The sequence below is a fragment of the Phoxinus phoxinus genome (genome assembly GCF_949152265.1).
Source record: "Phoxinus phoxinus genome assembly, chromosome: 15".
Classification (NCBI taxonomy): Eukaryota; Metazoa; Chordata; class Actinopteri; order Cypriniformes; family Leuciscidae; genus Phoxinus; species Phoxinus phoxinus.
In genome coordinates this window covers 2,568,494-2,580,496 of record NC_136890.1, presented here as the reverse complement: position 1 = coordinate 2,580,496, position 12,003 = coordinate 2,568,494, and the positions used below count along the sequence as shown (strand labels likewise).

Sequence of the window (12,003 nt, the reverse complement as noted above, 5' to 3'; positions counted from 1 at the left end):
TATTTTCAATCGGATCTAATGTTTTTTGGACTTTAAAATAATTTATTAAAAAAGGAAACACCTACAGGCTTTGAATTACATGAGAGTGAGTAAATGATGACAGAATTTTCATTTTTGGCCAAATTATTCCCGAGTATGACTGTGGGAGTGTGTTTTCTTTTGCCTGAGCCAGATTTGAGCCACATTGACACAAATATGGGAAAAAAATCACAAAGTCAAATTTAAATATAAGCTCCCTCAAATGAAAGCATTCAGTTGACACTGTAATAATATTATATTGGCGAAACAGATTTTGGCAAACGCTCCAGTGTGTATTTGTGTTTGCGCTCTGGAGAATGTCAACGGTTTCTATTTACAATGTGTTTTTGCATTGAGAAATGTAGCCAATCACAGACAAGTATGTTGATCTTGAACTCAATGGCCAATCACAAGTGTTTCATTTAGTCAAATTCAATAAATTTGACTCGCGAATCCTCTCATTAACAAACAGAGACGCGATGCAAGTAAGAGATTTATTATGCAGTGTGTGTTGATAACTTTATTAATTTTAATGGAAAGTTATGAGATCGTGAACTGAGATGAGTGACAGATTTATAGTGATTGTAAAGGGTGCGCTATATAGCAATATAGCTATTATCCATTTAATAAATGTGTTGTTTTTAAGAGGATCGATGGGCAATTACATGCTGAAAGTTTCGGAAGTGACATCTACAGATAAATGCAGGATTTACTCTTAAAAATTGCAATTGACATATATACAGTAACATGCACACGGGACAACACATTATATACAGACAATAACTGAACTCAACAGAGTATATGCAAGAGATTTCAATGAGACACACCTGTACATTTTAAGTTCAGTTTGAAATGAGTCATTATCAAGCTGTTTGCTTTTATATACTAAGTGTGTGACGTCTTTTCTTGCAGTTTCGAGCCGCCAGGGCCGATGTCTGCTGGCATGGCTTGTGAACTGGAGGCTATATTTAGACCGTTGGTAAGGTTTTTCCCTCTTGTCACTGGAATAATATATCTTTGCTTCACTCTGTACGTCCCATGAGATGCTTTGCCAGACAAAATTAGATGAAATTCTGTTTTAACATATCACTGCATGTGGGTAGAGATGAATCATAGAGAACAGTGAAATTACTCACAGTAACATGGGATGGATTACGTGAGCTGACTAGTTGCTTTGTCACAGTCAAGTTACATTTTATTTCTAAGACAAGGCTTATTTATCACATTTCATACACAATGATAATTCAAAGTGCTTTACATAAAAAAGGAGTTAAAATAACCATAAACGAAAATATCATGCGTAAGAAAATAATCATCGTATTTAACTAAAGGCTAAAATAATATTCCTCTCTACCTAATAAGTGTATCAGTCACTTCATAATGAATCCCACTCATGTGTCACTGCTAATTTGCATAAAGTAAAACTTTATTGAGTGGCATGGAAACCCTAGTGAAAAATAAATATACTAAAATGTATTTGGAATATGTTTATATTATGATAAGTATATTACAAATAATTTACATATTTATGTACTTAATATAAATATCCTGCAATTGTACTTTTAGTATACTAAATTTGCTAAACTGGACTTAATTAAGCTAATTTTGTACTTAATGTACTGTAGTTTTACAGAAATAGTGCTGAAGTTCAACTAAAGTATACTGAAGCATATTTGATTGTGCTAAAGTGGAACTATTGCAAGTATACTTTAGTTACACTTTTAATATCTTGCATTTAAAGACTGATATTATACAGAGATTATACTATCCTGACTAATAGTGATATTAAAACACATTTCAGGCTTAATATTAAGAAATTTGCATTGTGCAATAAAGAAGTTCTCCAAATAATGTTTAATTATAATATATCAGTAAGTCTCAAGCGACATATCAGTAAATATGTTAATGGCTTTGTAGTATACTTAGTATGAAATAAACATATTTTTAATACGTTTTGGTATAGGTTTTTTCACTAGGGAACGCATAGCATACAGTCACCAGAAATCGCTCACTGAAAATGATTGGCTGTCATATTAAGACTTTCTTATGATAGAAATGAAGTGCATAAATTGTCATAAATGAGATCTGGGCAAGACAAGTGATAGTGCAAACCTAAGAACCAAACACACGTTTCTTTAATACCAGTTGACTTCCTTATCTTACATCTTGTAAACCAATAAATGAAGTAGATGATCATCATCTCCTGTTCTACAATGAACTGAAATTGATCAGGGAAAGCTCCACAGTAATAAATGTTCTATATTTGTTGTAGCTCGATGTGGATTTGGATGGTGTGATTCACTTTCAGTCGGCTACTGGCCCTTTTTCTGTGGCTATCAGGTGCTCCAGGAAAAAGTGTGAGGTAGGAGTATCTGCATGGAAAATTGGACTCTTTTGTTGAGGTTTTGGTGAGTTGTTAATCCTATTATTTCCCTTTCTTCCCAGATGGTTGTTGATCACTGTCTTGTGGACTTTGGCACTCATGTGGTCGGACAGACGGTTTCACGAGGAGTCACCATGACCAACAGAGGGGCTCTCGGCACTCGTTACACACTGACCCCCGTCTCCACCGGTCCCCTTCAGCAAACCTTCACGAGCTCACTGGTGAATCACACTATACGACTGACTGTATAAATCACACTATACGACTGACTGTATAAATCACACTATACGACTGACTGTCTCCTCCAGTAAGTGAACTGAGTGAGGGAGATAGTCCTGTGATTTGGTATCTAGTTATTCTGGTTATGAGAGAGTGAATGTGTCACGACACACACACAGGAGAAGGTAAGGTCCAGGCGCAGTATATTTATTAGGGTAATCCGTACTCACAACCAGTCCAGGCAAGGGTCGAAATCCAAAAAGGCAATCCAAAAACATGAAACACAAACACTAGAAACAAGCTCAAAGCACAACAGAAGTGTGGGGACAATATACAAGGACTCCGTGACAAACACTGAAACAGACAGGGTATATATACACAAGTGCAAACAAGGTGACGAGAAACAGCTGAAGGAAATTAACAATCAGTGACAGACAGGATTATGGGAAATGTAGTGAAAATGCCTAGACACCGTGAAAACTGAGACCTTTAGTGTTAAACCCAGGGAACCACCAGACACTGTGACATAACCTCCCCTCTACGGAGCGGCTACCAGACGCTCCAAGACCACAAGAAACAAACAAAACAAGAGTCCAGGCGGGAGGAGGAAAGGTGGAGGATCAGGGGGTGGGATGGGGGGCCAGGTCCATGGAGGGGAACAGGAACAAGGGGGAACGGCTTAAGCGACGGCCAGGGCGAAACAGACAATCCATCGGGCGGCCAGGGCGAAGCAGACAGTCCATCGGGTGGCCAGGGCGGTGAAGACCCCTCGGGCGGCCACGGCGGTGAAGACTCCTCGGGCGGCCACGGCGGTGAAGACCCCTCGGGCGGCCACGGCGGTGAAGACCCCTCGGGCGGCCACGGCGGTGAAGACCCCTCGGGCGGCCACGGCGGAGAAGACCCCTCGGGCGGCCACGGCGGAGAAGACCCCTCGGGCGGCCACGGCGGAGACGACCAGGGTGAAGACGACCACTCGGGCGGCCATGGCGGAGGCGACCAGGGTGAAGACGACCACTCGGGCGGCCATGGCGGTGAAGACCAAGGCGGAACAGAGACAGACCCTGGCTCAGGAACAGTCACAGACACCACTGGCTCAGGAACAGTCACAGACACCACCGGCTCAGGAACAGTCACAGACACCACCGGCTCAGGAACAGTCACAGACACCACCGGCTCAGGAACAGTCACAGACACCACCGGCTCAGGAACTGGAACAGACACCACCGGCTCAGGAACTGCAACAGACACCACCGGCTCAGGAACTGCAACAGACACCACCGGCTCAGGAACTGCAACAGACACCACCGGCTCAGGAACAGTCACAGACACCACCGGCTCAGGAACAGCAACAGACACCACCGGCTCAGGAACAGTCACAGACACCACCGGCTCAGGAACTGCAACAGACACCACCGGCTCAGGAACTGCAACAGACACCACCGGCTCAGGAACTGCAACAGACACCACCGGCTCAGGAACTGCAACAGACACCACCGGCTCAGGAACAGTCACAGACACCACCGGCTCAGGAACAGCAACAGACACCACCGGCTCAGGAACAGCAACAGACACCACCGGCTCAGGAACTGCAACAGACACCACCGGCTCAGGAACTGCAACAGACACCACCGGCTCAGGAACTGCAACAGACACCACCGGCTCAGGAACTGCAACAGACACCACCGGCTCAGGAACTGCAACAGACACCACCGGCTCAGGAACTGCAACAGACACCACCGGCTCAGGAACAGGCTCGGCGGGCGTGACATGATGCTGGATCGGGGCCGGCAGGGCGAGCAGCTCGGGCGGGGCCGGCAGGGCGAGCAGCTCGGGCGGGGCCGGCAGGGCGAGCAGCTCGGGCGGGGCCGGCAGAGCAGCATGCCTAACCGGCGCGTCAGGGATGGCAGTCACCTCTGGGATGGTCTCTGGGTTAGGAACCACCGGACGGTCCGTTGAAGAGGTCCTTCTCCTTCTCTTCCGTCTCCGGACCACCGGAATCGGAACCACCAGACTCGGCTCTGGAACAGCAGACACTGGCTCAGGCTCTGGAACAGTAGACACTGGCTCCGGCTCTGGAACAGCAGACACTGGCTCCGGCTCTGGAACAGCAGACACTGGCTCCGGCTCTGGAACAGCAGACACTGGCTCCGGCTCTGGAACAGCAGACACTGGCTCCGGCTCTGGAACAGCAGACACTGGCTCCGGCTCTGGAACAGCAGACACTGGCTCCGGCTCTGGAACAGCAGACACTGGCTCCGGCTCTGGAACAGTCTCTGACTGGGCAGACGGGACGTGAACAGTCTCTGACTGGGCAGACGGGACGTGATTCAACTCTGACTGGGCAGACGGGACGTGATTCAACTCTGACTGGGCAGACGGGCTGTGTCTCCTCCTCCTCCTCCGTCCATGATGGCGTGGAATAGGCTCCGGGCTTGGAAGGAACAACGGAGAAGGGAGCTCTGGGTCGAGCATCACCGGCCCAGGGTGGAGGAGAGGCTGAGGCGGAGAGTGGTGCTGGAAGTCGCCTCTAGTACCTCCCTCCCTGCGGCCTCCACGGGTCCCAGAAAACTTGGCCAGACGGGTTCCCTTAAATGAACCTCCATGGGCAAAGGTGTTGGCTGACCAGGCGTCTGCCGTGGCAACGGAAAAGGGCTCAGTGGAGGCGACCGCCATGGTCTCCTCAGTCCTCCGAGCCCACAGCGCGAAGCAATCGAACAGCGTCATCCGAGGCTCTGACTCACCAGATGACGGTCCTCGCTTCTGCTGTCTCTTCTCCCTTTTCGTGGTGGGGGGAAGGCTACGGGAACCCATACTGCTGGATCCTTTAGTGACGGAGTCCTTCTGTCACGACACACACACAGGAGAAGGTAAGGTCCAGGCGCAGTATATTTATTAGGGTAATCCGTACTCACAACCAGTCCAGGCAAGGGTCGAAATCCAAAAAGGCAATCCAAAAACATGAAACACAAACACTAGAAACAAGCTCAAAGCACAACAGAAGTGTGGGGACAATATACAAGGACTCCGTGACAAACACTGAAACAGACAGGGTATATATACACAAGTGCAAACAAGGTGACGAGAAACAGCTGAAGGAAATTAACAATCAGTGAGAGACAGGATTATGGGAAATGTAGTGAAAATGCCTAGACACCGTGAAAACTGAGACCTCTAATGTTAAACCCAGGGAACCACCAGACACTGTGACAGAATGTTCAGGTAGGGTTGCCAACTTGTATGCAACAGAAAGTGGAATAATGCGGCAGTACTTTCATCGTGATTTCAGCTTAAATCTAATGGATCCCATGATGCGTGATGTGAGTTTTTGTAAAGTTTCCCTGTAGTCAATCATTGTATCCCTTAACTCATCTTTGATCTCCAAAATTACACATTTAATTGTTTTTTCCTTGAAAAAATCTTTATGCCTTAAAATAACTTGAATGTAATTCGACTAGTATTCGCGGTTCTATGAATATGCAAATGAGCCCCGCCTCCACTCACTCACTCACTCAGAGATCCACTGGTTGACGATCACACGTTGATCTGATTGGTTACAAGGTAGTGTGTGACGTCAGAAACACCAGCGATTTCAAGCCGTGTTTTTGAGACTGTCTTTGGTTCACTGCAGTTTTAAGCAGAAAATACTCAGCAATGCTGTCCACTTATGAACTTACACATGGTGTGTGTTAAAGCAGATTAAAAACACCACATAGACACATAAAGAAACATTAAAAGCTGGATTTTCACCACAGGGGGACTTTAATGTTTTGGTCAATCTTTCTGCCCAGGATTCTGGTAAAAGCGGTAGTTTAGAGATGGCCAGTCTGAACGCAGAGAACACAGCAGAAATCCCATCAGGCATAGAGAAGACTCGCATCGATCTCGGACCAGGTAACACAATGCTTTTCTCCTGTGGGACAGTGCTTTTTCAGTAATACCTTTGAAATTTTAAACAATGACTATGCCAACATGAAATCAGTGTTGACATGATTATTTCATTTCAAACAGGACCTGGGTTTAACTTAGGCTTTTTGAACAATGACTTAATCCCTTCTACATCCGGCATCCAAAACAAAATCAGCATAACTACACCGCCTTTTAATCACCGTTTTGACAGAGAAGTCGATAGAAATGGCGAATATAAAACATACTTACATGTTATTACATTTGAAAAGCACTGATAGAAATAGTTTAGTCAAATGAAAAATAAAGATATACCACTTTTTCAGGCTTCTTAGCTTAGACAATTGACTGTGACAAATGTACGTGACATGTACAGTATGTGTATGTAACACACACGTATACACTTTGTACTTCTTTTCTAATTGTAAATTCTGTTTAATAGTGTCTCCTGTCAGCAGTCACAGTCCTGATGAGGTTTTGACAGCTGATCCAGGATCAGTGGATATTAAAGTGGAGCCTACTGAGTTTAGCATCGAGGAGGTATGAACACATTGACCTGTTTACACACATTTAAGAAAGAAAATCAAGAAAGTCTGGTTCTCAAAGTTAAAAAGTCTGTTTTGCAGACACTTTTATTATTTTCCCAACATTTATTACATGGCTTGATTGCATTCTAATGTAGAATGCGGTCTGTTATTTCAAGAAAAGGAGTTTATTGATTCAAAAAACGATTGTATTGCTTCCGCTAAAGAAAACCGTGTCCATGGCAACGCTCTGTTTTTCATGGCAACGGTGTGTTATCAAGATAAGATGTTGTCAGATTATTGATTTATTTGGTAGGTAGCCATGTAATAAGCAGGATAATGTAGAGCGAGGCGGTTGTTATAGCGATTACAACCCCTTCAGGGCTCTGAATTCATCGCTCTACATTATCCCTTACATATTAACTCAATGAAGAATATCTTAAGGAATCTATCTATGGATAGAAAATCGAAGGAAAAATATATCAAACTGATCCCGCTTTGACAGTGTGATGATCTTGTTTTGTTTTAACTGTGTTCCCCGTCCCGATTAGACTGAGTTACTGATTATGTTTACCTGTTGTTCATTTAGGTCCCTTGTTATCTCTGTATATTAAAGTCAGAATATTTGTAAAATATTTAGACATGGTTTGTCTTAAAGCATTTTAAACATATAAACAGCATTAAAAGCTGGATTTTCAGCACAGAAATGTCAGTGCAACTTACAGGTGTTCTCTTTACAGCCTTATGAAGGTGATGTTGGCCCATTTATGAGTGTCAGAATACCCATCATCTTCACACCAACCATTCCAGGAGAGGCAAAACTGGATTTCCAAATCCTATTTTCTCAACCTGGTTGTGAACCGGTAGAGTTATCACATAATTATAAAAAAAACATATATATTTACAAACTTTATATTTGCTTTAACAGCTCAATATATGAACTTGATTTTCTCCTTGTCTTCTGAATGCATAGATTGTGGTTTCGGTTTGTGGGGTGGCCGAGAGCGCACCTGTGTGGGTGACCAAGCCAAATATCGACCTGAAAATCTGCATGTATGATCGTCTTTATCAGGACAGCATCGAAGTTCAAAGCAGGTGAAGAATTGCACCAGATCCATTTTTATCAAGACAAGATCCACATTTGCCATTGACTTCTGTTGCTGGTGGACTTCTAGAGAAGCACAGAGTCAGAACAGCTGTATACTGTAGGGACCAACCTGACTGACAGATCAAACCTTGCCTTGAGAAGAGCTGTGGTGCATCAGTAGATGACATAATGCCTGCAAAGTAGGGGTGAATATATCGTGTCACAATATATATCAATACAAAAATTCAACAATATGTATTGTGGATAGTTCACCCAAAATAAAAATTACTGTGTGACAACAAAATAATAAAAAAATTTAAGCTGCTATAAATAATGTTGAAGATAATGTATAATAATGCAATGCGGGAATATTTGTGGTTCCTGGTAATGCCAAATGTCTGATGTTACCAGTAAAAAGTGGTCGACATTATTTTAAATATATCTTAGTCAGAGTGCAATCATATTTGTCTAAAATAATTCTGTATTTTCAGCTTCAGAATCATGAATATTGTTATTCTGGTGTCTCTATTGTCCTGTGCTTTGGGTTTCCAGCACCAAGTCTATTCATTTACACACACAATGAAATATCAAATTTAGCATTTTAATCAACAGTAGATTTTTTGTTAACCTTTTATCATATGTCTCGGAGTATCGCAATAATATCGTATCGTGAGTTTATAATCGTGATGGTATCGAATCGTGACACAAGGGTATCGTTACACCCCTACTGTAAAGCAATCGTTACTGCAGATACCAGTAAAGGAATGTGAATATTTGGTGGTGATTTTTTATTTTTTCAGGCTCTTTATTTCACATTCTGCATAGTCTGATTATTTAAAGAATTCCCGGGATGATCTTCCATATATCTGCTGTTCTGGAAGCTTCTCGCTGCAGGCAACATTGGGGAAAATGGGTCATCTATTCTAGATCCATATAGATAGTGGGGTACTGCGTATTTCACAGCCCTGCTGGTGTGGATCTGAATGAGTGGCACACACAGATCTCGTTTGCTTCTCATATTTTATATTGTTTCTGGTTGTGCTTTAATGCTCTGTGTTGCGGAGAATGTTTGGTTGGGATTACACACACACACACACACACACACTTACATGGATATTACATTGTACAGTGCACTGTAATTGTGTTTGACTTTAGATTGAGAATGAGTCCTCTTTCAGATATGAATATATTGTGTTTTCTGTTTAACCAATGTCTTCTCTTTCCGTTTGTTTTCCTGACTTTTGAGAATATGAATATTTGGTGGTGTTTTTTCTTTCTTCAGGGCAAGCTCAGCTCTCAGATTGACATTCAAGGTGTGTAAAGAGATGAGGAACCACATGTCTATCCTTCCTAAAACAGGATTTATCCAGGCCAAATCCAGCTTCAGTGCTCAGCTGAAATTTCTGCCCAGGTAGACCTTGATAACACCATTTAATTAGATAAATAATACTATTTTTCCTTGAAAAAAAAAGATTAATGCTTTAAAATATCTTGAATGTAACTCGACTCCCTTGCCTCATTTAGTATGCGTGGTTCTATGAATATGCAAATGAGCCCCGCCTCCACTCACTCACTCAGAGATCCACTGGTTGACGATCACATGTTGATCTGATTGGTTACAAGGTAGTGTGTGACGTCAGAAACACCAGCGATTTCAAACCGTGTGTTTGAGACTGTCTTTGGTTCACTGCAGTTTTAAGCAGAAAATACTCAGCAATGCTGTCCACTTATGAACTTACACATGGTGTGTGTTAAAGCGTATTATTAACACCACATAGACACATTAACAACATTAAAAGCTGGATTTTCACTACAGAGGGACTTTAAATCCTTGCTTGATGGGGTGACTTTCATACTGTTGTTTTCTGTTCATTTCTCAATGTTTTTTAAACAAAGTTGGGAATTTACTTCTAAAGATTAAAAGGGACCTAATATGTTTGTGGATGCACACCATCTCCTGTTTTTACCCGCATGTCTGGGGAAGCAAATCCACTCGCCAATGTTCATGTGCCTTTTCTCAAAGTATCAGATGTGATGGGGCTCCCAAGTTTGACCCCTAGTGTCAGTCATTGACACTCCGTCCAATCAAGAGGTGCTCACTGCAGAGTCACATGACGGCCAGCTCCACCTCTCTGGACGTTTAATGGTGGAGGGATAGAGCAGGGTTGGATGGGTAGGTAGGGTTGATTATTCTAACTCCACCCATCTTAGTCATCATGCTACTGTACATCCACTTCTACAATGCTCGCACACAAGAAAATAAAACCTCATTACCTATTTGACATGATCCATTCCCATCCTTGAAAAATGTAACTTGTATCATAAGAGCATCTCGGAAAATAAAACCCTCGAACCATCAAGATAATCTCCCGAGAGAAGCATGTGGACATTTAGGAGGAGCTGAATTTGAATGAGGCTGCTGAGATATTTTTAAACCTGAACTGTAACGCGCTGTGCTGTGTGGTGTGTGTGTGTGTGCGTGTGTGTGTGTGTGTGTGTGTGTGCGCGTGTGTGTGTGTGCGTGTGTGTGTGCGTGCGTGTGTGTGTGTGTATGTGTGTGTGGTGCCCTTCTCCTCGCCCACATTTTTCATCTGACAAAGCCGAATATTGATAGCTAAGCTGATTTGAGGTCAGATGAAGCCGCATTACATGATAAAAGTTAAAGGATGTTCTGTGGGCCTGACGTGCTGCAGTGGATGAAGTGAAACTGCTTTAATCTGCTCAGAGGGCTTAAAATGCAGATTAAAACGGCATTAATAGCATCCGCACCATTTCTCTCTCTCTCTCTCTCTCTCCTCTCTCTCTCTCTCTCTCTCTTCTCTCTCTCTCTCTCTCTCTCTCTCTCTCATCTCTCTCTCTCTCTCTCTCTCTCTCTCTCTCTCTCTCTCTCTCTCTCTCTCTCTCTCCTGTGATCCAAACCCACAGATCTGTCTTGACTCCTGCTTATGTAATGGCTTCACATGGCTCATTCTCACTGGAGCCTTTTGTGGGCTGTTTTTGGGGATATTATTGCACGGCTGTCTGGAATACTTGATTGTGATTGATTGACTGGATCCTGTGGTCAAATAAATAAGGGATAACATGCTAATTAAAACACTGACAAAGTGTTTGGGATCTTTGATCTCTCTGAAGAGATTTATTTTTTGTTAATGTCTGGATGACTGTATATACCATCTCTATCATTTTGCATTATTCATGAGACTGCGATTACATCCATTATCAAAAGTTTTATGCTCAGTATATTAAAATTAATAATGTCTTTTGATGCCTATTTTTATTACAGTCATTTGCAATAGTAAAGTCAACAATGGCTACATTTACATGCACAAATTTTGCTTCAATCGGACTGAATTCATTCCAAATTAATGCATCTGAATGTAGTGTTTACATGAATGCTACACATGTGATCGGGTTGATGTGCGCGTTTATATGGAACAAGCTTCAAATCGAGTCCCTGAGTCCGCTCCAGTGTCGGCTCCTGCCCATGAGTCCGCTCCAGTGTCGGCTCCTGCCCCTGCCCCCTGACTCCGCTCCAGTGTCGGCTCTTGCCCCTGACTCCGCTCCAGTGTCGGCTCCTGCCCCTGACTCCGCTCCAGTGTCGGCTCCTGCCCCTGAGTCCGCTCCAGTGTCGGCTCCTGCCCCTGAGTCCGCTCCAGTGTCGGCTCCTGCCCCTGAGTCCGCTCCAGTGTCGGCTCCTGCCCCTGAGTCCGCTCCAGTGTCGGCTCCTGCCCCTGAGTCCGCTCCAGTGTCGGCTCCAGCCCCTGAGACCGCTCCAGTGTCGGCTCCAGCCCCTGAGACCGCTCCAGTGTCGGCTCCAGCCCCTGAGTCCGCTCCAGTGTCGGCTCCTGCCCCTGAGACCGCTCCAGTGT

The 12,003-nt window shown here is 43.8% G+C and overlaps 1 protein-coding gene across 5 annotated transcripts in view; it reads left to right on the top strand.

Annotated features, from left to right (window-relative positions):
• cfap74 (cilia and flagella associated protein 74) overlaps positions 1-12,003 on the top strand; it is a 76,669-nt gene that overhangs the window by 17,448 nt on the left and 47,218 nt on the right. For all 5 annotated transcript variants that reach the window (XM_079638339.1, XM_079638337.1, XM_079638338.1 and 2 more), the window contains 7 exons: positions 931-997; positions 2,291-2,380; positions 2,464-2,622; positions 6,409-6,511; positions 6,966-7,063; positions 7,788-7,910; positions 8,021-8,142. In XM_079638339.1, coding sequence (XP_079494465.1) covers positions 931-997; positions 2,291-2,380; positions 2,464-2,622; positions 6,409-6,511; positions 6,966-7,063; positions 7,788-7,910; positions 8,021-8,142 — 762 coding nt within the window. The remainder of the gene's footprint in view (positions 1-930; positions 998-2,290; positions 2,381-2,463; positions 2,623-6,408; positions 6,512-6,965; positions 7,064-7,787; positions 7,911-8,020; positions 8,143-12,003) is intronic.